Consider the following 25,699-nt stretch of genomic DNA (forward strand, 5'->3'; position numbering starts at 1 on the left):
CCCCCCCCCCCCCCCCCACCGTTAGACCAGCCCTGTCCAGTAGAACTGTAATGCAAGCCAGATAGGTAATTTAAAATTTTCTGGTTGCCACAAAGTAAAAAGAAACAGGTGAGATTAATTTTAATTATATTTAACCTAATGTATCTAAAACATTAATTACTGTTTCAACATGTAAACATGCTGTTACGTGCACTTTACCTTACAGCACCTGGTCCAGACTAGCCTCATTCCAAGTGCTCAGTGTCCACGTGTGGCTGGCTGTTGTCTACAGTGATGAATGGGGCGGCTCTGGCTGCAGTGGCCTGGCCCACAGCTGGGTTCTTGAGACCCTCCGGGGAAGCCCAGGGTGGGAAGGCTGTGCCTGTGGATTTTTCCTCCTCAGCTCGCGTTCAGAGTCCTGGAGCTACAAAAAGAGTATCAGCTGGGACTGACACTCTTACCTGCATCCCCTCATGGTGTGTTTTTGCCAACTTCAGGGGTTCTTTCTTTGAAAGTCACTTTTCTTTTGGTGACTCCTTTTACTGTACTTGAGAGCTCTGGGCTCTGGTTCCTACTGCCCAGCAGGGCAGAGGAGAGCAGGGTGCTGGCTGGCCCGGGCTTAGTAGACACCTGCTGTGGGGAGCGAGTGGGAGCCCAGGGTGGGTGGTGGGGGCACGTGGAGGTGGGGTGCCTGCGTCGGGCACCACCCTCTGTGTTTGCTCAGTGCTCTGCGGCTGCCTCCTCGTTGCTTCCCCAGCCTTCTAGCCTGCTGCTTGACCTTTCTTTCTGAGTTCTTGTTCCCTTGCCATGCAGAAGGGCTACAATGGAAGACCTGTGTTCTGTTCTTGGCACAGACCTTGCAGGGTGACCCAGAAAGGTCACCTGTGTTCTCCTGGCCTCAGCTTCCCACCTCTAAAGCCATTGCCCACATTTTGTTCTCAGGAGTGGTCTAGTTCTCTAACGGAATGGATGGAGAGTACTGACCAGGCCTGTGAAGGCCACCATCTCCCTTTGTGGTAATTAATATTCCAGAAAGGATGCCAAGGGCCTCTCCTGTGGGGAACAGCCTTTGTTTGGGCTCTCTCCAGATCACTGGCACCCTGATGCTGTTTAGCTGAAATAAATTTGACTTGGAATACTTATCTTTAAGTTGTTACCAAGTTGCCATCTAGACGTGAAAAAAGAGCCTTGAGCCAGGGAGGAGAGGCTGGAGGGAACTGCGCTTCTGCTGCCTTCACCCTCGTGCTGTGGGCGGCGGGCAGGACACGGGGAGGAGGGGGAGCGCTGGGGGCTGGTTTCGAAGCAATTAATCTGAGAAAACAGGCTTCCTTTATCCTTGAAAACTTACTCTCTGAGCATCACTTTCCCATCTGAGACAACATGGTTGAACCAGGTCAGCAGTTTTCAAACTTTAAATTGCAGCACCTTTTACTCAAAGGAGTCTCGTACAGAAGCATGTATGAAGCCGGAGAAGTGACATGGTTCTGGGCGACAGGCGGTTGGCACGTGGCCTCTCAGCCGTTTGTTTGTTTCTCACACATGGGCCCTCCAGTTGTTTCTGAGAGTACGAGGGGCAGGTTTGAAGCCTCTGCCTGAGATTTTGTGGTCCCTTTGATTTTAGCAGTGAGGGCTCTGTGAAGCGGTCTGGGCTCTTTCACAGCTGCCCTGTGGCTGGGACCCCCAAACGCCCAGCTCCACTGATCTTATGTTCTCACTTCCTTTGGGGGCAGGAGAGCCAGAGGCTTGGCATTTTGTCTCTGGAGACTGGACTAGACTCTTCCAAACCACTTGCTGGTTTCCTCAGGGTCATCCCAGTTCACATGAAACCATAGCCTGATTCTTGCCTGAAGCCTGTAACCCTTCTGGCTCCTTCCTCCCCTCGCTCAGCTTGGTGTGTGTGCTGTGCTGAATGGTGTCCTGCCCCCAGGCTTGGGGTCAGCTTGCACTGAGGGTGAATGGACAGGCCTGTGCAGTCCTCCTGAGCCTGCGTTGCCCTGGATCCGGTGTTGTGAGTACCATGACCTCCTTCCACTGTCTTCAGCTGGGGAGGCGAGCAGGGCTGGGGGCAGCATGGCCGCCTATGGAGTAGGGACATGGAGAACCGGTCAGGGTTAGGTTAGATCAGCCTGAGGTCACTGAGCTGCCTAGGGATGGGCTGTGTTCCACCTGGTTCCCATGCCAGCTTATATGCGGCCAGGAGCCCGGCTTCCCTTCTCCTGGGAAGGCCACTGTGACTTGTTAACCTGTTAAGGTTTCAGTAGGAGGCCGAGGTCTGCAAACTAAGTTGAAGCTGTTTAATGGACTTCTAATTCCTACCCCAAGGAGAAGGGGCCTGAGGGGCTGGTTGATCCCCCCACCCTTAAGCAGGTGAAGGATTGTCCCCGTTAGCAGATGGAGCCACTGAGACCCAGAGAGGTTCAGCCTAGGTCACAGGAAGGCCAGTGTGGAGTTTTCAGAGTTCTGTTTGCCCACTCTGTCAGAAAGCAAATGTTAATCTTTCTGTCAGAGACAGGGCCTTGCCCTGACTTGGATTCCTTAGTTGGTGGGGGGCATAGGAAGGGCAGAGCATTTCGCAGGTCCTAACATCTCAGCTTTGGGGTATTGCACATCTCCTGGACAGGCTGCTGGCCTGTTGGAGTGACCACACCTTTGGTGAGCCTTGAACGGGAAGCACTGTTTTCCCCTGAGGATTCCGAATCAGGAAGTAGTTGTGTCCTTGATCTCCAGATCCTAAAGCCCTAGTTGGAACAGGGAGACTCCATGTTCTCTCCCCTCCCAGTGTCCTGGTGTGCAGCTCAAGGGGCCAGGCAGGGGAGCAGCTGCTGAGAGTCCCAGGAGAACCAGAGAAAGAGTCCAGGTCCCCCGGGTGCTACTCTCAGAGCCTCTCTACCTTAGCTGGCGGGTCTTCTGCTTGGGGACCGCTCTGACCTACAAATCTGACACAGTCCCACTTTTAGTTCACACGTGCTCGGGTAAGGGAATGGGAGGGTTGAGGACGGGGGCTTTCAGCTCGGATTTGGGTCTTATGCTGCTTAAGCAACTTAGCAACTTACTCAGAGTCTAAGTGTCTGCATCCTCCCTCTGAAAATGGGGGCTGCAACAAGACCCACGTCTGGGTGCCTGTGAGGATGGGGTTGCAGGAAAGAGCAAGCCTCAGCTCTGTAAACGCCTGAGTGTGTGGTGGGCACGTGGTGACCCCGAGAGGGGACCTGCCTCTGTGATGAGATTCTGCGGCATGGCTGCCCTCAAACTCTGTCTGTCTACCTGGTGCCCACACAACAGAAGCCCAGGCTGCCCCTCTCTTGTGAGCTGCTTGGCACCACTTAGCAGCTGCCCTACATCAGCCCCTAGGGATTGGAAGGACCATAGTCTGTTTGCTTGTGTGGGTTTGATTTTCAGAACATGTTTAAGTATGAAGAGTGAACCAGTTTTAAGAATTTTTAGAGTATAAGAAGCGAAGAGGCAGGGCTCCCCTGGTGGTTGGTGGCTAAGACTCTGTGCTTCCATTGCACGAGGCACAGGTTCTGTCCCTTTAGTCAAGGACCTAAGATCCCACATGCTGCTCTGTGTGGCAAAAACAACAATGACAAAACTGGAGAGGCCAGGTACGTTGGACTAAGACCTACCACTGGAGGGTGTGGGCTGCTCCAGAGGCCAGCAGCCGGGACAGTAGGCACCCCTGAGCACCTGCCGAGCCCAGAGAAATGCACACTGTCAGTCCCAGGAAGGGCAGTTGTTTAGTCGAATGGCAGTGGCACGCCCCAATTTCAGAAGTCACTTCGTGTGGAACTGTCTCAGTTGCCGTCAGCAAGGTGGCAGAGGGTTAAGAGAAGCTGCTTATCCTTCAGGTGCCCCTGGGAACAGTTGTCTGGGAATCCAAGCTTGTGCAGTGGGCCTGGGTGAAAGGGCCGGAGGAGCATAGAGAGCAGCAGCCGGGCCTGGTACTGAGTCGCTGGGCAGTGAGCAGGAGATTGGCCCAGGCCCTTGGGTCACCAGCTTCGATAACTCGCCTCAGCTGGCAGGTGGGTCCTCTGGCTTTCTCCCCCACTGCCCCACATCCTTTAGGGATCACACACTCTTTCAGGGCGTGGAGCCTTCTGCCAAGGGCACCCTTCTGTGGGGTCTAAATGAGCAGACGTGGCTCCCTGTGAGAGTTTGCAGTCTAGCTTGTCAACAGGCAGGTGCCATCTCGGCAGACAGCCCGTTGACTCTCATCCCTACATCTCCCTTCCCTCCTGGAAACCTGTGAGCTTAGGGTTTTCTTCTGGGAATGGAGCCAGCGTACCGGCCACATAGGCGTCTCTGGTGTGGTTTTCTATACTTAGGTGGAGGAGTAGTTGATGTGCTCTGGGATTATTTTCTGTGGCAGTGGTGGGATTCAGAGCTGACAGTAATTGCTGTGTGCCCAGCCACTGCTAACTCATTTACATTCACGGCAGCCTTATGAATTAGACAGATAAGAAAACTAAGATGGAACGAGGTCCTGGAACTTGCGCAGACAGTCTGACCTGGACCCTCCTCCCAGGGTTCCCAAACGGACCTGAGTGGGTTCAGGCCAGCCTTCTGGACCTTAGGTCTCTGGCCCTGTGTGGCCTCTGGCCCCTCACGTCTGGGACCTGCCCTGCCGGAGTGTGTGTGTGCTGGGAAGGGCGGAGTGGAGGCGAGGCTTAGGCTGAACTTGTTACATTTCCTGTCTCTCTCTTACTTCCTTTCATCAGACTCTCCTGTCCTACCTGTCACTTTATAGGAAGCACTGCTTTTTGAGGGACAGGGTGTGACTTTTTCCTGCAAAACCATTGGCTCCAAAATTTGTCCCATGCATTCCTCCCTTTGCCACAAATGGCGTCATGTTCCAAAAATCCTGTGGCCACGGGCTCCTAGTCAAGCCCAAACAGGGAAGGGGTTTTTTAAAGTGTTCCTTTCCCCTCTTCCTCCAGCTGCTGCAGTCCAGGGAGGAGGCCTGGGCACGGACTGGACTTGTAGGGCATGTGTGTGGGCAGAGGGGTGAGCAGGAAGCTGAGCTGGGGAATGAGGGGTGGTGGCCAGCAGGCTGGTGGCTGCGTGCCCTCCCATCTCGGGGCCTGGGATCCAGTGAGCTCTGTATGTGAGTTTTTGGGTTTTTTTTGTGGTAAAATTCATGAAATGTAAAATTAATAATTTTAAAGGGTACAGTTCACTTGGATTTAGCACATTCACAATATGCTAAATTCACCAGTACTCTGTAATGTAAACATCTCATCACGATACGCTAAAGTCACCAGCACTCTGTAATGTAAACATCTCATCACACCAAAAGAACATCCATTACTACTGAGCAGCTTTATCCCACTTCCCACCCCCATCCTCAACAGCCATCAGTCTGCTTTCTGTCCCTACAGATTTACCTATTCTGGATATTTCATCAAAATGGAATTGTAGAAATTGTCACCTTTTGTTGGGCTTTTTGCACCGAGCATGTTTTCAGAGTTCACGCGGTAACACGAAATCAGTGTGTACTGCTTGTTTCTGGATGAATATTGCATTCTATGGCATAGAACATTTTGTTTATGTCTGTCTGTAGATGGACACTTGGGCTGTTCTGCCTCTGGCTGTTGTGAATCGTGCTGCTGTGAACACACATCTGTCTGACTCCTCAGCTCTTCAGGGTGGAGACTGGCTTGTGGGGGTATTGCTGGGTCCCGTGGAGATCTGCTGTGAGCTGCACTGGGAAGCACCTCATCGGGCACGGGCCAGACCTCAGCACTGTGGACAGTGGGGTGCAGGGGCAGAGATGGCATGGGCGGGCGGAGGAGTCCAGGATGAGGACCTGGAGGGGCTGTGCCTGTGTGCAGGAGCAGCCAAGGCCACCCCCTGCCCCAACCTCCGTTCCCTCCTGAAGATCCTGTTGAGCAGGAGCTAAGCTGGGGCTTCAATGTCCTGGGGTCTGGGGCCATGGGAGCTGAAGGCCAGGCGATGCAGGGAGATGCTGGTGCACCCCTGAATGGCGAGGTGTTGGGAAGCTGCTGGGAGCTAGTCGCCAAGGGACTTGGGGTCAGTTAGACAGCTGTTGTTTACTTCTTTGATCTCTCTTAAAGGATTTTTAACAACGGTCACCAAAAAGGGGAAACAACCCCAGTGTCATCAGTAAACAAATGTGGTCCGTCCACACAACGGAATGTTATTTGGGCATGAAAAGGAGTGAGACAAGCACCCATTATAGCACAGCTGAGCTTAGAAAGCGTACACTCAGTGAGCGAAGTCAGGCACAGAAGACCGCGTGTTACCCGATTCCGTTCGTGTGAAACGTCCCTATTAGGCAACTTTGTGAAGACGTAAAGCAGGTTAGTGGCTGCTGGGGACCCTGGGGGAGGGTGTGTGGGAATGACAGCTAAAGTGCATAGGGCTGCTTTTCCAGGGTGACGAGCTGTTCTAGACTTGATGGTGGTGATGGATGCAATACAAACCTGAATTTGTATTGAATTTTACACCTGTTGTACAACAGAGGAGTTGTATGGTACGTGAATTATGCCTCAAAAAAGTATGTTGTTACAAAAATAACCCAAAGCCATTATTATCCCCATCTCAGTTTTGGTTTCTGCTTGTTGTTTGGTCAATAAGTCGTGTCCAACTCTTTTGCGACCCCGTGGACTATATATAGCCTGCCAGGCTCCTCTGTCCATGGGATTTTTCCAGGCAAGAAGACTGGAGTGGGAAGCCATTCCCTTCTCCAGGGAATCTTCCCAACCCAGGGATCAAACCCACATCTCCTGCTTGGCAGGCGGGGTTTTTGCCAGGAAAGAGCCACCAGGGAAGCCCAGCCCACATTTTGCCAAGCCATTATTTGACATCTTTGTTTCCTGTATTTCTGTCATTTTTGGCTTGGCATTTGCTGCCCCATGTGTAGCTAACGCTGCAGATTCCACCTCCGTCCTCTGCTCCATCCTAGTTACCCCAGGTCCCCAGGAGCGTGTTGGACTGCCACGGCATTGGCCTTGCTGTATCGCACCCACGTGTGCACATCTGCACACACAGCTTGGGGCTCGGCTGTGGTCAGGTGTGTGGCAGCAGTGTGGATGTGTTCTGTGCTGAGAGCAGTTGGCGTTCGGGTGATTGTTTCATCAAGTATTTATTGTCTCTGCCTCTGTCCTGTGCTACTTCTGATTTGGCCGCAGGGTAGGCCTGTCAGAGGATTCTCGGGCTTAGAGCTCTGAGGAGGGCCCCAAAGGCTCCAGCTGCCTGGCCGTTTGGGATGCGCCCCCCACCCCCCGGGAACTCCACTCTGTAACGCGCTCCCAGGGAGGGGGCGGCACTGTGTGAGAGGCTCTGCTGCTGCTGGGAGGAGCGTGGGGCTCCTCACATGCCAGCTGGCCTCCCTGACCTCCATCTCTGCCATTGGCCTGTGCTTGCTCCTCACGGAGGTCTCTTCCACATCCTTCCTCGCTGCTCCCTGCTGCCGAGGTCCTTACCCTTAGCTCCACGATTTGTGTCTTTGTCTCATTGTAGGTATTCTCTGTGGCTCTGTTGTCTTTGCAACCTGACTTTTAGCAGCAGAGATGTGTAAACTGCGTTTCTTGTAAGTTTCTTTCTTTAGGGCCATGTGTCCTGGTGTAATTAGTAGGCTCCCTGCTCATTTCCCAGAGTGTCCCAATTTGGATGCTAAATGGATGGAGTTGCTCTACTTATGAGGCTCTGCTTTTTCTGGGCGGAGGTGGGAGCCCGTGCTTGCACTTCTGTCTTTGTGTGCACAGATAGGAAAGACTCCTTCTGAGGAAGAGCCTCATGGCCTCTGTCCGCTCCCTAAACCCCTTCACAGCCCTTGGTGCCTGGCCATGCCAGGTGGACAGCTCCATGGAGGGTGGCTTGTGGTCCATCCTGTGGTGAGCTCCTTACAGGGACCACGAATCAGGACTCCACGCAGATCCCAGGCCTCAGGTGGAGGGATGTCTGGGGAGGCCCTAGTGACAGGGTCAGGACTAGACCCCCAAGGAGAATACCCACTGGGTTCGTGCATCCTGCTGGGGTGGCGCCAGCTTTACTTCTGGGAGTGGCTCACTGATGTGGCCTCGGCCTCGCCTTGTCCCGCCCTCGCCTCTGTGCGTCCAGAGGTTAGAGGCACGATACGGGAGGTGGCCTTGACTCACACTTGTTGAGACACTGTGGTTTCCTTGTATGTGAGATGAGGAAGAGTGGTACAGAGTGCGTGAGTGAAGTGGCTGGTGCAGTGACCTGCCTTGCAAGTCGTGGGTGTTGACTGTTGGCACTGGGGAGTAGGACGGCTGGGTAGCAGAGCAGACTGAAGGGCATCTCGGAAAGCCTGCCCACGCGCCCACTCGATGCAGCGTGCATCCTTAGGGCCACTCACCTCGTGGCTCCCTTTTCTCAGAAGCCACACTTTCTTTCACCCTAGGTCCTGATGGTATTGAATCGGGTGCAGGGGCTGCCCCGCGATTGTGCTCGTCTTGGCAGTGGCCAATGATCCTCTGCTGGCTTTCAGAGGCAGATGACATGCCCGGGAAGCTCATGCCGGCAGGTGTGCCCACGTGGAGGAGTGTAGTTTGGGTCTGGAACTGAATGGCCGTAAAGCAGCAGGACAGTGTTCTCTGCTGAGGGCTTGAGACCCTTGGACGTGTCTTAGAGACGAGTCCCAGCACAGTGGCCCACGATGTGTTGGGAGGAGAAGCCTGAGGTGGGATCTGCAGGGATGGCTGACCCGGTTGCCCTGGTAGGTTTGCTCTAAGTGAGAAGCCCACGCGCCTGGGGTCTTGCTCTAGTGGCTTGTGGGGGCGTGTGCTGACCCAGGTGTGGGTCAGGCAGGTGGGACAGGCCTCCCGCTGCGGTCTGCCTAGATGGAGTGTTCTTTCTCAGGTGGCCGGGACAAGGTGAGGGCGAGGCTTCAGGCTGACCTGGACGTGTGCCCACATTTTGTGTTACTGATTTACCTCCACATGTCCCAGAAAAGACAGGCGACCTCAAAATCTCCTGTGATTTACATGCTCATAAAGATAGCCAGACAGCTGCTACCCAGGCATCATTTCTCCTTTTGGAATAGAAATGCAGAAGATATCGAAAAACCTGTTTGCTATGAGCGCATGGAAGCGTTTCCACAAAAACTTGGGGAAAAGAAGAGCAGGGAGCCAACCTCAGAAGCACTTAGCTTCGGTCTACAAACATCCCATCCTCGGAGCATTCGCTAGATCCTCACCTCAGGCCTCTGTGCAGCTCCTCATCCTCCAGCTTGGCCCAGGAATGCCCCTGAGCTGGGACGCTGGCCCCCACAGTATGGGTCTGTCTTCAAGGCTGTGTGGGACCGCTATCCTTGAAGAACTTTCATGAGGCTGGTGCTTGGAGCTGACATGTCCAGCCTTGTGTGAGGGTGCCTGTGTGGGGTTCGCATGCTTTGCCCCGCCTGACTCAGGCATCCTGGGGTCCCCTCCGGGCTGGCCTTGGATGCTCTACAGCCCTCCCTTCCACGCTGTTCTGGGGCCGTCTCGCGTGCCAGGTCCACTCGGGCTCATTCCCCTGAGCACTGCTGGCCCTAAGCCCCGCCCCGGTTTGGTTTGAGCTCCAAACCCATGCCGAGTTGCTGCTCTGTACTGTCTCTTTAGGCGCCGTGTCTGGCTGTGGGATTGCCAGGGAGGAGCAGGGAGACGAGTTCTCTCCACGTGTGGCCGCCTGGCTGCTCCTAGAGTGCCGGCTTTCCTTTGTCGTCTCTGCTTTCTGTCAGGGCCACCATGGCGCACGTGGTGTTGGTGGGGATTGGATTCAGGAAAGGGAGGACATTTGGAGGCCAGCCTGTCCACGTGCTCCTCAGCTCTCAGCTTGTCCCTTGGTGTCGGGGATGGACAGGTTCCTCCTGGTGACTGGGCTCCGTGTGTGGAAGGTAGAGGTGTGGCCTGGGCTCACCCTGTCCTGGCTCGGAGGCCTTGCAGCAGCACCTGGAGGACAAGTGGGGAGCAGCTGAGTGCTGCCTCAGTGTGTCCACTGACTCACGTGTCAGGTGGCCCTGCTTTGCACTGGGCACCTTGCTGAACAAAGGTGGGATGTGAAAGCAGAAGGGCTGGAGATGGCGGGGGGGCTTGGAGAAGGACCTGGGGGTAAGCAGGGCTTTGCTGCAGGGTGGGGTTTCCTCTCTGCAGAGGCCTGTATATGCAGAGCCCCGAGGCCAGAAGACAGTTTTCTGTTCATGGGAGGTGTGAGTATGGGCACAGCTTGGAGGAGGGAGGCCCAGTAAGTTCTCGGTGAGCAGCTGGCTCTGGGTCGGTTACTCTACTTGAAGGGACCTGCGTAGAGACGAGGGGTTACTCCTGCCCATGGAGGAGAGGTACTTGTGTGGGGGGCCTTTAGGATGACAGGGGTGGGAAGGTGGTACCCGCATTTCTGCATGGATGGTTGTGGGTGCCACACTGTGGGATGTGTCTGCTTTTCTTAGGGCCCCTTGTGCTCTGGGACAGGTGAAGCTGAGGGGGACAGAAGAGCGAGCTTTGCAGCCTGTCAGAAGTCTCTAACAAACGTCTCCTTTCTTTGAGCCTCAGATGGGCCCTGTGAAGCTGAGAGCCCAGCACGTAATGCCTGGACGCCGTAGGGCTGGTTGTGTCCAGAGGCCTGGATGTGTCCCACTTGGCCTGATGGAACCCAGGCCTGCCCCGGGAGGGTGGTGCAGGGGGAGGGGGATGAAGAAGCTCGCATGGTCCGGTCGATAGCCTTCAGAAATTGCGTGTGCCTGTGGCCTCAGGAGAAGCTGAGGCCATGGCAGGCTGCTTGGCCTGGGGCTGGCCCCTGTGGACTGCAGAAGCCTTCGTGGCTAAACCTCTTTGCTCTTGGGTTGCAGTGGGTCCTCTTCTGGGGGGCATATGCCTGTGTGTGTGGAGCAAGTATCCGAAAGTAATAGGTTTTTGGTTTTTATTTTTAATTAAAATTTTTATTTTGAGACCATTGTAGTTTTGCATGCAGATATAAGATACAATCCAGAGAGATCCTCTGTATTCTTTACCCAGTTTCCCTCAGTGGCTGCATCTTATGTTAATAAAACTACAGGGCATTTCACAGTCCTCCTGTCCTCTTACCTCTGCTGCCTCCTTAACTCCTAGCAGCTGCAAGTCTGTCTCCATGTCTAGAAATTCCATATTTCAGGCATGTTGTGTCAGTGGAATCGTACATCACGTAACCTCAGGGTTAACTTTTCCACTCACCCTAATTCTCTGGAGACTCATCCAAGTTGAGTATATCACCAATTGTTTCCTTTTAATTGCTGAGTAGTATTCCGCAGTGTGCATGGATTAACCACCCATTCGCTGAAGGACATCTACATTGCTTCCAGGTTTTTGTTGGCCTTTACAAATAAAAGAGACAGTAACCACTGACATACAGTTTTTGTGAAGTGTAAGCTTTTGTTTCTCTGGAATGTGTCCAGGAATGCAGTTCCTGGGTTATGTTGTAGTTGGGTGTTTGTTTGCTTATCTATGGCTGCTCTGGGTCTTGGTTGCTGTGCCCCAGCTTTCTCTAGCTGCTCTCAGCGGGGGCTCCTCTTCCTTGCAGTGCTTGGGCTTCCCATTACTGTGGCTTCTCTTGTTGTAGAGCACCGGCTCTGGGTGTGCAGTTGTAGCACGTGGGCTCAGTAGTTGTGGAACGTGGTCTTCGTTGCCCTGTGGCATCTAGAATCTTCCCAGACTAGGTATCAAACCCATGTTTCCTGCATTGGCAGATGGATTCTTATCTATTGAACCAGCAGGGAGGTCCAGTATTTCATTTTTTTTTATGATTATAAGTAGTACTTTTAGAAAATACTTGTTTTGCTGTGCTGAGTCTTCGTTGCACCACGTGGGATCTTCGATCTTCGTTGCAGCATGGTAGCTCTTGGTGCGGCAAGTGGTATCTAGTTCCCTGACCAGGGATCGAACCTGGGCCCCCTGCATTGGGAGCTCAGAATCTTAGCCACTGGACCACCAGGGAGGTCCTAGTATTTTAACCCTTTTCTCCTTCCAGGATTCTGGCGACACAGATGTTAGGTCTTTTGTTACAGTCCCACAGGTCCCTAAGACTCTGTTCTCTTATTTTTCAGTCTGTTTTCTCTGTGTTGTCTGTGCAATTTCTGTTCTTTTGTTTTCCAGCTCACTGATTCATTCCATTGTTCCCATCTTTCTGCTTTTTGATCCCATCCATTGAGCTTTTGATTTAGTTATTGTATTTTACAGTTTCAGAATTTTCACCTGGCTCTTACAGCTTCTATTTCTTTGCTCAGGCTCTCTGTGTTTTCATTTATTCCAAGCATGTTCATAATTTCTTGTTGAACCATGTAGCATGGTTGCTTTAAACCTCCATTAGATAATTCTGACATGCCTGACGCCCTGGTGTTGGCATCGACCTTCCTGGTTCTTGGTATCATGGTGATTTTTCAACCTGGACAGTTTTGTGTCACGCCAGGTGACTTTGGGCTGTGTTTGACCTTTCTCTTTCAGTCGGGTTTTTCTAGCACTGCCCAGCAGGGGAAGCAGGGCTGCTGCCTCCTGCCTCCTCACTGGGCTCCGTGGACACTTGAGGCAGGAGGTGCGTGGTTGCTGCCGTAGGGGGCGGGGTGCGGCCCCTCAGGTGTCCTCCTCGGATAGCAGGGAGAGGGAGGGGACCTTTACTGCTGGGGGAGCAGGGCAGTCCCAGGCCCCTGCCTGTTGTCCCAATACCTCACCCTACTGAGTAGGAAGTCTCTGAAAGTCTGGCCTCTGCTGGGGGAGGGTAGGAGTGTGGTGGTGTCTCTTCTGTCCGACTGGGGTAGGCTGGTTACTCTGGAAGAGTTCTCTGTTTTTCCAAGTTGTCCCTTCCCTGGTTCTTCGACTAGGGAGAGCCTTTCCTGAGGCTTTTTCTGTCTGTGCCTGTTGGGGCTTCCGTGTGGCCTTTCCTCCGGACCCTGATCTGGGACAATGAGGCCGGAAGAAACCCAGGCTGCACACTCCCGGCGGTGCCTCGGCTCCTGAGTGCCCAGCCCCTCTGCAGCCTTCTCTCCCGCTTTTCAAGTCTCCTTAGGTTTGTCTAACATACAGTATCCAGGCTTTTATTTGTGCTTAGTGGGAGGCATAGGGATGTTACATTCACCCCATCTTGAAGCAGAAATGTCAAGTGAGCATTTTCGAAAGGGCTTTGGGCTGAGGAGGATGCCACAGCCACCAGCAAGCAGCCTCTTCCCAGAGGTCAGCGGAAGTGCAGCCTCTGGTTTATTGGTGTGTGAGGCGGGGCTGAGTTTAATGGAAGGGAGAGAGGCCCAGCGGGTGGTCCCAAATGGTGACTTTTGCACAGGGACTGGACCAGTGGGCTTCCTCCCTGTGGCCTGCTTGAAACAGAACTCCCAAAGTCCCATCCTTTGGGCCCTCAGTATCAAGAAGTTACCTGCTTCTCCTGTCCTCCTGCCCCTTAAAGTAAACCCCAGTCACCCAGGCAGAAAACAGCAACAAAACTACAGGCCACTAGGAGTTTCTAGAGCCCACTTCCTGTGTCAGCTGCCTTTGGGGTCACCAGAGTCTGTATGTCAGGTCACTGGGGGCTCCCAGGGGAGGTAGGCAAGAACAGGAGGGATACTGCCCTACAAAGCTCTGGCTTGTGGCTTGTAAACCTCTCCTGTGGGGACAGAGGCTGTGCGGGGCGCTTCTGGACTCGCCGGCACGGCCAGGCCAGCTGTTGCCATTTTTAGACCCTCTGAGAAACATTGAGGGCGGCAGCTGCAGGCTGGGGCACCCTTCTTGTGGACCGAGGGCAGGTGGGCATGTCTAGCTTGAGGTTCCCTGAGGAGCAGGAGGCTCGGAGCGCGTCCCCGGGTGCGGCTGTCCAGGCTTGTGGAGGGGTTCCGGGTCTGCAGGCCTCCCTGAGAGGCGCTGACGCGCTGAGGGCGGGCGGCAGCCCTGCTGGTGGGCGGGCTCCTGCCTCTGCCCTCGCTTCAGCCGTGCCCATGATCGCCAGTGCTCCCCTCCCCAACCGCCGCCTCCTCACAGGCCATTTGTTCCCGGTTCGCTTGCTGTGGACTGTGAACCCATGGAGGGGGAGCAGTTTCTTATTTATTTCTGCTTCCCCACTGCCTGACGTAGGCCTTGGTAAATGATTTTTTTTTAATAGCTTTATTGAGATGAAACTCACATACCATATATAGTTGACTTATTTAAACTGTGCAGTTCAGTGATTTAATGTATTCCCAGAGATGTGCAGCTATTATCACAGTCAGTTTGAGAATGCTGTCATCCTCCCAAAAGGAACCCTGTTAGCTGTAGCCGTCACCCCCGACAGCCCGTCTGTCCCCTCTGTCCTGGGCAGCCCCGGCTGCCCTTTGTCAGTAGGGTTTGCCTTGGTAAACGCTCCTGCATAACACTGCCCACTTACTGGGCTGCTGGAGCCCTTGTCTCTTGCCTCATGCCCTCCTCTGGCCCAGCCTTCCCACCTTTCAGGACGCCCTACTCACCCGGGTGGGGTCTGCTTTGGGGTGATTCGTATAAGGAAGTCACACCAGATGAGGTGGTGCTGGTAGGCTCGCCGAGGAGATGTTCGTTGAGTGAATAATGATGCTGCTTGCAGGCCAGGTTCTGAGGGCCCTGGCCAAGCCCATGTCTCTCACTGCCCCTTTGAGGAGAGGACAGGTAGGTGTAGCTGACAATGTAGTCACCCCAAAGCCCTGGAGCCAGAAAAGGGGAGGGTGGTATGTGATGGAAGCCAGACAGAAACTGAGGAGACATGGCCTTGGGCTCTAACCTCCTGATGTCACAGGCCAGAGACCTGCACCCATGGCCATGGTGGGGAGTCACCTGGCTGGGGTACAAGGGGTCAGCCCCCAGCGCCAACCCGTCTGTCCTGTGTTTGCATCTCCCAGTGGGGCAGAGAGGCCGAGTGTGCTTGTCTGCCTAGGGGACGGCTGGGTGCCTCTGGTGCTTGCTGAGAAAACAGACCTCTGTTCTCTTTGCTTCTGCTTTCCCAGGCAGTATTTCATCCCACATACTCCACAGTCCTTCTGGGCCATGTCCCTCTAACTCCTGGTTCCCTGCCAGCACCCACTTCCATGTTTCATCAAAGCCCGTCTTGCTTCCTTCCTTCAGCCTACTCCATACCCCATGCCCGAAACCCCTCTTTCTGTTCACAGGGAGAAGCCAGTGCTTTCCCTGGGTTTCAGGGCCCTGCAGGAGCCTAGACATGCTCACCCCCACGCTCTGTGACCTCTGGCAATTGACCTCCCCTCTGCGAGTCACAGATTCTACAGCTTTTCAAAATGAGTTGATGTGACAAGGCCTCCCAATATGGAAATGTTGAGTAAAGCGCATGCTAAGAGGACCCTAGGGTAGTCTGTGTGTAGACAGCAGGCGGAAGGTTTGGGTTTTGATTTGTTTTGCTGTTTGTGCCTCAGCTGCCGGTTCTCAGGTCTGGTGTGGCCACACAGGGAGGTGGAGTCTGGTGTCTTCATCCTTTAACCCCTGTTGAACGCCTACTGCCGGAGTCTCGGGGGAGGGGGCACTCTTTGGATGTAAGAAATACAAAACTAGCCATCATTTATTAAGGCTTTTTAGGCCAGACTCTGTACTCAGGTTGTTTTTTCCCCTCTCTTATACAATTTTTCAGATAATTGACATACCATAAAATTAAATTCAGTCTTTTAAAGCATTTGTTGTTCAGTCCCTAAGTCGTATCCAACTCTTTCGTGACCCCCCGGACTGCAGCTGCCAGGCTCCTCTGTCCATGGGGTTCTCCAGGCAAGAATAGGGAGTGGGTTGCCGTTTCCTTCTCTAAAGGACCTTCCCAGACCAGGAATCAAACCTGGATCTCCTGCATTGACAGAGTTCTCCTGTCAAGAATTCTCGACAGGAGAATTCTCTGTCAATTCATTGATAGGGCCATCAGGGAAGCCCTTTTAAAGCATACAATTTAGTAATTTTTAGCATAATCACCAGTTCATGCAAATAACTCCACTGTCTAATTCCAGAGCATTTTCATCACCCCCAAAGAAACCCCACACCTGTTATCAGCCTCTCCCCATTTCCTGCTCCCTCGACATCCTGGTAGCCACTCACCTGCCTCCTCTTTCTGTGATTTCCTTATTCTGGTCCTTTCATGTAAGTGGAATCATGTAATTTGCGGTCATTTGTGTCTGTCTTCTTGACTTAGCATAAGGTCTTTAAGGTTCAGCTGTGTCGCAGCGAGCGCGTCAGCACTTCATGCCTTTGTATCGCTGGATGCCGTTTCAGTGAATGGATGGGCCACATTTTCCATCTGCTGATGGACACTGGGGTTGTCTCTGCTCTTTGGCAATTGTGAATGGTGCTGCTGTGAACATTCACATCCAGGTTTTTATTTGAGCACTTGCTCCCAGTTTTCTTGGGTTTGTGTACACCTAGGAGTGGGATTCTGGGCCATAGGGATTTTAAGTGTAACCTTAAAGTGAGTGAGGAACTACCAGACTGTTCCCAGCGGCCTTGCCGTTTTCTTCCTGTGCTGGGCTGTGTTTCACCAGTCCTCACGTGAGATTCATGAGGTGCAGATGCACCTGTTGTCATACTTACTTTCGCATGTGAAGATGAAACTGGAAAGGTTTTCAGCAAGGTCATGCAGCTGGCGAGTTGGCAATTCTCTGGCCACGCTCGTGGCGATGGCTGAAGCAGTGTCTCTGCTCCCAGGCTTTGTGCCCTCAGGATGAGGGCCTTTGGCCGTGCTGGTCACAGGCTCTCCCTGGTGCCGGGAGCTCACGTGGTGATGAAGAATGTGACCCTGGTGGCTTGATCAGGAACTTGCGGGGCAGTGTCTACCCCTAGGAGCCTTGTGTTCTCCATTTGTCTGGACTCCTGCTGGGTTTCATGCTCCTGTCTCCATAGCGGGCGCTCCCGGCCTGCTGGAGCCTCTTGCTCCCCAGTGCGTGTCCTGCTGGGAGTGGGTGCATGTGTGGAGGGCCTGGAGCAGAGGTGGATTCTCTTCCAGGGGACACTTGTCAGCTTGGCATCAGCTTGCCCGTCGAACCTGTCCAAGGTCACTGATGACCGGCCCTCCTTCTCTCCTCTAGGCAAAGCCCATTTATGGCGGCTGGCTGCTCCTGGCTCCAGACGGGACGGACTTCGACAACCCAGTGCACCGGTCTCGGGTAAGGACTTCAGAGTGAATTCTTGGGGGAGGACTCACCAGAGAGGGTGTTCCGAGGCAGATGGACTATGGGAGGAGGGAAGTGAGCTGTGGGTCCTAGGATGGTAGGATCCACAGGAAACCCTTACTCAGTGAGCTTGCAGAGCCCACAGGAACAGCCTCAGTTACACATAGTTGTACTTCGCCTTTCATTCAAAAGAATGCTACCTGTTCTGTGAGTCAGCTCTAGAAACAGTTAAATGGAAAAGGTCAGAGGGCAGTTCAGCACATGTTTGCATTGTGCTCTTTAGGTTCCCTGTTGCTTCAGTGCTGGGGTCCTGCTCCTGCAGCCCATCTCTTCTCCTCCTTTCCTCCCCAGCTGGGGGCTCAGCAGATGAACACAAGTGAAGGGAGGTGGCCTCCAGGGCCCACTTGGCTTCTGTCCCATCTCTGCTGGGCACCCAGCCCCTGGGGGCTGGGTTCTGCTGAACACAGGCTGCTGCTCAAGCAGGTGAGAGAGGAGCAGGGAGATATCAGACCAGCAGCAGCCCAGTCAGTGCTTATTCCTCTGTCAGAGGTCCCCTTGGATTTGGCTCCAGTTAGAGTTGGCTTTCCTCTTCCACGTATCCTCCTCCGGGAACTGCTGCCCACCCCTGCCATCCCCTGATTCCGGAGGGCTTCTTCCCCCCTCTGGGTCTCTGCTGCCCCAGCCTGAGTGTCACACTCTGGGATGGGGCCGTGGTACCCGTAGAACATGCCTTGTATCTGGGGTCTTCAGGCTTCCTCTGGAATGGGTTTTAATTTTAAAAACAACTCACAGGAGCCTTCGGAGAAGGCAATGGCACCCCACTCCAGCACTCTTGCCTGGAAAATCCATGGATGGAGGAGCCTGGTAGGCTGCAGTCCATGGGGTCACTAAGAGTCGGACACGACTGAGCAACTTCACTTTCACTTTTCACTTTCACACATTGGAGAAGGAAATGGCAACCCACTCCAGTATTCTTGCCTGGAGAATCCCAGGGATGGGGGAGCCTGGTGGGCTGCCATCTATCCGGTCGCACAGAGTCTGACACGACTGAAGCGACTTAGCAGCAGCACAGCACAGGAGCCTTGGGAATATTTCTCGGGAAGGGCCCAGGTGGCCCAGCCTTCTGCAGGCCCTCTTGCAAGGCCACATGAGTGCCCTGTGCCTGCCACCTGGGTGTGAAGACCACGGGGGCTACTGTGTTCAGTGGCTGCAGTAACTGGGGGGCAGCTCTTTCTCCTATTTTGTATTTAGGTCACTTAATGGCAATAGAATTGCCATTTCCAGCTTCTGATGGGAAAATCATTATTATAAATGATATAATTCTGGTGCAAACTAAAGAGCCATGATATTTTAGTTCATTCTTTTTTTTTTTAGTTCATTCTTGTGGCCTTATTGCCAGTAGAAGTATGAATTTTGCTGGACTTGTTGAAGATAGATTATGGGTCTTCGTGACGAGCTCTGAGATCTGGGGCCCAACAGTCTCATGTTCTAGACACGCCCCCTGCCCCCACACATTCAAAGGGAGGGCCTTTCTATCCCCATGTCAGTGCCATTGGGCTTCCATCAGCCCCGGTGGCCTGGCCTTTGGGTAGAGGGCAGGGAGAGGCCCCTTTTTCTGGTCAGTCCCTCCCTGGATATCAGAACCATTCCCACTGGTTGCCCCTCCTCAGTTTTGATTTTTGTTACTTCTCTCCTCCTCAGTGAATCTTGGAGCCTGGCTCACTTTCCCCTTTCTTACACTCCCTGTGGCTCACTGGAACAACCCTTTTATATCACTTTTCCAGATGTTCCCAGAAGTGGGGAATCAGTGCCTAGCAATTCACAGGTTATCCCATAATCAGGTCAGGTAATTCAACAAATTATGAACGCACACGTATTGTAATAAGCTCTGTGCTTGGTACATGAGGAATAGAGAAAGTTGATCCGGGCATGGCTCCTGCTCAGGAGAGCTCGCAGATTGAAACAGACCAGGCAGCTTTTTCAGCCTCAGTAACTGGAGACATGCTGGGTTTGGGCCTCTTGCTGGCCCAGTCCTGACTGACGAGGCCCTGCTCTTCCACCCCGGGGCCCCGGAAGTGGAAGCTGTGCTGCCCGCAGGCCTCAGTGGCAGGCCTGTCACTGAGGTGACAGCCTCAGGTGCAGGGGCTCCGCGTGAGGAGGCAGCCAGAACCCTCCCAACTCCTCTGTGTTCTGTTGCAGAAATGGCAGCGCCGGTTCTTCATCCTCTACGAGCACGGCCTCTTGCGCTACGCCCTGGACGAGATGGTAAGTGAGCTCTCCCATCCCACTCTGCCCCAGCCTTTGCCAGGCCTCTTCAGCTCTGTGCTCTCACTGCGGCTTCTGCTCCGAAGCCTGGAGTTTTGAAGCACGTGTGGCAGCTAGTTGCAGTGGCCCTTAACAGCCCTGACCTTTGCTTTGAGGTACCTTCTATGGCCATGGGTGAGAGTCAGTGGTGAGGGAGGAGGTCCTTTCTGTTTAGGGAGAAGGAGCCCCTCAGTAAGAAGTGGAGGGGCTGCAGGGCAGGTGGGTGGGGTGGCCCTGCGTGGGCCTGTGCCCGCCGGGCTCTGCAGACCCCCCTACCCTGGCCCAGGGCTCCTCTCAGGTCTGTGGCTGTAATTGGTATTGCTTATCCGATTCATTGTTCAGAGGCCTCCTGGCTACGGGGTTGGTGTTCCTGTTGCTAAGTTGGGTGTACAGGCCCCGTCCTGTCCTGCCATCTGCCTAGTTTGCTTCCTGGGCTGGAGGGATATTTACCAACCTGGTGCAATATTCTGGCTTTTCTTTTCCACTCATTTTGTCTCCTGGCCTTTTCTCTAAAGGAGATGGTCTGTCCTGACTAATCTGAAGTATGACTGAGTTCCAAAACTGAGTACCTTTTCCTGTCCATTGGAACGTGTGAGTGTGTGTGCGCTCAGCGTTTTTAATTGGGACGGTTCGGGAACGTCCATTCACACATGTAGCACGGTGGACCCCACCCTTTCAGAGTGCATCTGCTTGCTGCAGGGGTGTGAGCAGAGGACGCCGCAGTCCGGTGGACACGTGGATTTTTGGTGGTTGTCACCACGGGTGCATTAGCAGGTCATCAATGCTGTTTCCACGTGGGGGGTCCTCATCATTGTGATGCCACGTGGTCACCGTTTTGTTTACAGGACACGTTAACGGGTCTGATATCTAAGGATGCAGTTGATAGGTATGGCACTTTGTTCTGTGTCGACTAGTGCCTCGTTTCCTTCTAAAAGAGAATTTTCTTTTTCTTCTTTCTTTCTGATGAAGATGTTTGTCAACAAGGATGGGCTGCAGGGGCTTTGCTGTGGCCCCATCTGTGTCCAGAGCAGCAGGAGGTACTGGGGTGGTGACACTGTGGGGGTTGGGGTAGAGTAGAATTTGCTGGTGGCAGGAGCAGGCGAGTAGATTCACCTGGACACACACGTCCTTTGGTGACTGCACTGCCTCGTGTGTTCTCCCAACCTGGCCATCACCCCCGCAGGCACCCTGAGATGGGAGCTGGGCCCGATGCATGGGGGTTTACTTTGTCCTCCTTGTGCCTGGCTAACTGCTCTGAAGTCCTGCGAAGACTGACCATGGGGAAGGGGCCTCGGAGTTCGCTGGATGACTTCCAGGCAGGACTGCACCATGAACCATCCTGAAAAACAGTTCCTGGACTTGGCTTGGAGACTGATGATTTTGATCAGGAAATCTTTCTTTAGGTCCAGCTGGGGTTTGGTACAGGCTGTGGTCTCTTCAGCTCAGCTGCACAGCATGAGGGCGGCCGCTGGGTAGACACGCAGCGCACACTGGTCTGAGAGCTGGTCCTGCATGGCCCCACGTGCCCTCTACACTCGCTGCCGCCTGCCCGTCCTGAGATGCTTGGGCAGAGGTGGGGCGTGCTGCACTCAAGAAGAAGGAAACCCTGGAAAAGCAGGGCTGTGGGGAAGGTGGTGGGTGCCAAGTGGAGGAGTTGGCCCTGCTCGTGGGTGAAGGGATTGGCTGGTGCTGCTCTCAGTGCAGGCGTATGGCCCCTCCAGGGGTAAAGGAGCGTCATTTCTCCGTGTGCCAGGGAGCGGTAGCCGTTGTGTTGAAGCACCTGTAAAGTGACATGTTTCCTTGTTGCCTTAGGAAAGCCCCCATGGTGGATGTTCTGAGAAAGCCTCCGGAGGCTGGCATTGTGGGGCTTGCAGGGCTGGAACGGTCTCTCCAACCCTGTGGTCTGTGTCAGGCCCTTTCTTCACAGCTGACTCCTGCCTCCACCTGGAGTGGGTGGCCACGGTGCCGAAGTTGCTGTGCGAGGCCTCCAGGGCCGCACGGCAGAGCTGCCGTCCTGAGGCTCAGCGGCGCCAGGTCGCACAGGCGCGGCTAGACCTCATGGAGGCCATGTGCCGCCAGACAGTGTGCAGTGCCCAGGACGGCCCTACAACCAGTGCCAGCCCAGAGACCCTGTGTGGCCTGGTCAGTGGCTGGCTTATGTCTTTTTAAGAGATTTAAGCATGTTTGACTTGCTGTCATCTCTGTTCTTACAAGGTTCAGAAGGACTTCCCATGAGATTTCCTGGGAGTGGGGGAGGTGGTGGGGCGGGGTAGCCTGCTGGCTGGGATGCTGTGTGCCAGTGGAGTAGTCCTGGGCTTGTTCTTGCTGTGGGGGGGTGGGGGGCGGTTCCTGTGGGGTGTCCTGCACATCAGGCAGCTGCAGGGCCAGCAGAGCTGCTCGTGTGGTTCACAGCCAGGGAGCAAACGGGCACCTCTTCTCATGGCTGCTCAGGGCAGTCAGACCTCATCCCCACCCCGGCCCGTGTAACAGCCATCTGGTTGTTGGTCTCCAAGAGCAGCAGCTCCACATCCAAGCACTAGCTAGGCCTCCAAGATGAGAGGAGCAGGGCCCTGGCGAGAGCAGCAGCTCTGAGCCACCGCCAGCCACTACTAATGTGCCACCGTTTCAGAGTTTAGTTTTGCCCCATCCCTTTCCAACTAATCTACTGCATGTAATAAATTGTAGCATTTTATGGCTAGGCCCTTAACACTTAGTCACAGTTTGTTTCAAATTGTTATTTGGGCTTCTACATTTACAGTATTACTGTTTGTTTTCATTTGCTTAAGTGTGGTCTAACAAACTGGCTTTTTTCCCTGTGTCCCTAGGCCCCCGATAGTTCTTGGTCCCCCTCTCTGCACTGTCTGACCTGGGGTCTGGGAAGCACAGGTCCTGTCAAAATTGTTGAGTTGAAATCATCAACTTTTTAAGTGCTTTGCTACAGGACTTCTGTTAAGCACGGGGAGGAGGTGGGATCTGGGTACTCCTGGGGGAAGGATTAGGTGTGTACTGCCTTGAAGCTCTTAGTGGCTCCTCGGCAGAGAGAGAACACACTCCAGAGGGCTCAGAGCACAGGTGGGGACTCCGAGTGAGAGGGGACTTTGGTCCCTGGAGGGCTGCTTGGAGACACCTTTCTGTGTGGGGTCTCCTGCTGGGTCTGGGGCCTCAGGCTAGTTTGACTCCAGAGGTGACTGTTGCCTTTCTCTTCCAGGCAGCTCTGAGATGGGACTAACCTTCGGGATCACTTTTCCTTTTTTGGGAAATTTCTTTCTTGATACACCCACATACCCTGTAACTGGTGGGTGTGGAGGAGAGGCAAATTGCCCAAAAAAGGAAAAAAAATTTCCCAAACGCAAGCAGAGGTGAGGTGGGCTCAGGGCAGTCTCACGGACAAGTGGGAGCCTCAGCAGTTGGGCTGGGCCTCTGGTTCTTATGGAGAGGACAGAGGGAAGAGTCTGGAAGCCCAGCTGGCTCCCCCTCTCCTCTGCCTTTGTTTCTGCCCCTATGCTCTGCTGTTTCTGCGTCTCTGCCCTTGAGCGGTGGTGCTGGGGTCACTAGAAGGCTTTCCTGGGGGAGCTCCCCATCCAGAGGGGAAGCAGTCCCCAGTCTCAGGTGAGGTTGCTGGGCAGTGAGACTCGGGGCGAGGGGAGCCTGTGGCCAATGGGCTCTGGGAGCCTGTCTCTTGATTTCATTTTCTCTTTCTTTTCCTCCTGGAAGCCAGGCAAAAACATTTGTTGTTGTTGTTTGCTTTTAAACTATGGTAAAATATATGCAACAAAACGTACCACTTTAACAACTACAGTTGGGCAGCATTAAGCACACTCACACTGGTGTGTACCCACCACCACCACCCCTCCACCCCTCTCTGGAGCTCTTCCCCATCTTCCTGGGCCAAAGCTCTGTCCCCATTAAACCCTTACCACACACCCTTCTACTTCCTGTGCCTTTGGATTTGAGGACTCCAGGGACCTCCTGTAAGTGGGGTCATGGTACTTGTCCTTGTGTGTCTGGCTTGTTTCACTTAGCATATGTCCTCAAGGTTCATTCATGTCGGAGCACATGATAGAATCTTCTTATCTGGAAGGTCTGATGCAGTTAACTCTGCTCTGAAGCGAACTGGCCATGGGTCTCTCCTTTGTGATACCTGTGGAGAGGCTGTGCCCACGCTTCCCCGGCAGGTATGTGGAGTCCTCCCACTGTGTGCCCTGAGATTCCTGGAAAGGCAGCCCAGACCACAGCTATGCTGAGCTGCCTTCACGGGGGCCGTGCTGCTGGCTCCTCAGTGTGTGTCACACCCCAGTCGTGTAGTGGGGAGAGCTCTGGCAGCCCTCATGTGTCTTGCTGGAGGGCAGCTGTGGGCTCATCAGTCCCCTGGGCAAGGCGCTCCAGCCAGAAGAGTCACCTCAGGGTCTGTGCTCACGGGCGAGGCAGTGGCTTGGTCTGAGCACTCCTCAGAGGAACTGAGAGCTGCTGGGCTGTGGTTCTGCCTCCTTTACAGTTTTCTTCCTTAGGACAGTCCTGGAGGATGCTTGATCCCGGGACCTTTGCCTACTGGGTTTTCCATGCGTTTGGACCCCAGGGCAGAATGGGGAGGGACTCAGCTTGGCCCGCTGCCCGTGGGGACGCTCCCCTGCAGCCCAGTCTCCATCACACCCCTGCATCAGAGCCTCCAGATTGCAGGGCCCAGGGACCACAGTTTCAGTAGCCACCCCTGCGACATGAAGAGGCACAGGCACCAGAGCAGCCCTGCTCTAAGTGCTGGCCCTCCCTCCCTCCCACACCTCCCCCGCTCCTGGAGCTTTCCCAGGCAGACTGATTATTCTGATTCACTGGGAGCCATGGTGGCCATCATGTCCACAGCCATGGTAGGAGGCCATGTGGCCACAGGAAGGCCCCTTTCATGGTGAAGCACACAATTCGTTGGGACCCATGTGAATACAAAGCTGAACCACAGTGCACACCTTCTTCAGGGCAGTGGGTGGATTGTGGAGTCAGAGAAGCTTTCTGGAAGGAGTGGGGGCCTTGGCCACCACCCACCTGGTCACAGGGGTTGCCGGGGTGCCATGTGCTCAGCCTGGTGCTCTGTCTGTGGCTGCTCTTCAGGCACCTCCTCTATTGTGATGTTCGCTCCAGTTACTGCTTGACAGGTACTGCCCTTCCTTTCAAAGAAGAAACCGAAGTCCCAAGAGATGGTGGCATCACTCAACTTGGCGGGTGTCAGAACTGGGAGTTTGCGAGCTGGTGAGATGCCTTCTGGGAGAAGGACGGGTCCTTTCCCCGGTGGCCCCACCCCCCTGCCCGCCACTGCTGCTGCTGTGTCTAGTGGTGGGCCGCTCGGCCGCACCTGGCCACTGCGTGTGGTGTGGGGAGGGGAGCTGGGTGCAGGCTGGCTGGGCTCTTGGCCTCTGGCCCACCCTCGGGTTTGTCTGTGGCCACAGATGGGAGCTCTGTTGGTTTTCCGTGAGCCTTCCAGCTCCTTGAACTAGACTCACTTCAGGCTTGCAGTCGGGTGTGTGAATGTACCTTCAGAGGTGTGTGGAAATTGCAGTAAAGAGTTCACCCTGTGCCTCCAAGAGGCAGAGAAGCTTTCTGTGACCCCCGTCTGATGCCTTATGAATCAGTCTCACGTCTTTATTTATTTGTAAACCTTTCATGCATTTGGCCTGGCTTTGACCTCTGTACTTTTCCACTTGGGTTCAGCTTCCACGGCACGGAGGCAGACGTACTGTGTCAGGGCCAGGGGCCCGAGGGGTGCAGGGAGAGGGCACTGGTGTGGAGTCTGTACCTGGAGGGTTTCCTCCAGTGCCCCCTCTCTGAGGAAGTGGCCGGTTTGCCCTCCACATGACCTCAGAGGCTGTTGGACCCACAGTGACCCCTAACTGTTTTCCTTCCCTCCTCTGCTCAGGTGTCCCTCCTCAGTCCTGTGGTTGCTGTGGTAAAAATGGCAGTTTGAAAAGTAACTTTAAACTTGGAAGTGTTTTCATCCTTATGTCAGCCTGTGAACAAGATGGGGGCTGTGAAAGAGCAGGGGCTGCCCTAGCCCTGTGGGTGCTCCACGTCCCCCAGGGCTCTCTGGGTGCTGTCACAGGCAGGCTGGTGACCTCTGTCTTCTCCATGGAATTCTGCACAGAAACGTAACGGGAGCTTTAAACTGACGCAGTCTGGTGCTACTTCCGTTGAAGCTGTGCATGATCCCACCCTTCCTCCACCACCTACCACCCCAGCAGCCCTGGCTGGACTGGGCAGACCTCCCCAGACAAAATCACCCTGGTGCCTCAAGGCCAAGCCCGCAGGCTGCATGAGCAAGCCTGTACCACCTCTTCTGTGTTCGCCAGTTAATTATTT

General features: G+C 54.2%; 1 protein-coding gene and 1 non-coding gene across 2 annotated transcripts in view; one reads left to right on the top strand and one right to left on the bottom strand.

Annotated features, from left to right (window-relative positions):
• The window catches only part of MPRIP (myosin phosphatase Rho interacting protein), a 92,993-nt gene that overhangs the window by 4,925 nt on the left and 62,369 nt on the right, over positions 1-25,699 (top strand). The window contains exons 2-3 of the mRNA XM_010843163.1: positions 16,970-17,047; positions 19,253-19,318. Coding sequence (XP_010841465.1) covers positions 16,970-17,047; positions 19,253-19,318 — 144 coding nt within the window. The remainder of the gene's footprint in view (positions 1-16,969; positions 17,048-19,252; positions 19,319-25,699) is intronic.
• On the bottom strand, positions 11,835-11,907 carry TRNAG-CCC. Its single transcript has one exon. It is a non-coding gene; the product is annotated as a tRNA-Gly (tRNA).

This window comes from Bison bison, unplaced genomic scaffold, assembly GCF_000754665.1.
Source record: "Bison bison bison isolate TAMUID 2011002044 unplaced genomic scaffold, Bison_UMD1.0 scf7180017864180, whole genome shotgun sequence".
NCBI lineage: Eukaryota > Metazoa > Chordata > Mammalia > Artiodactyla > Bovidae > Bison > Bison bison.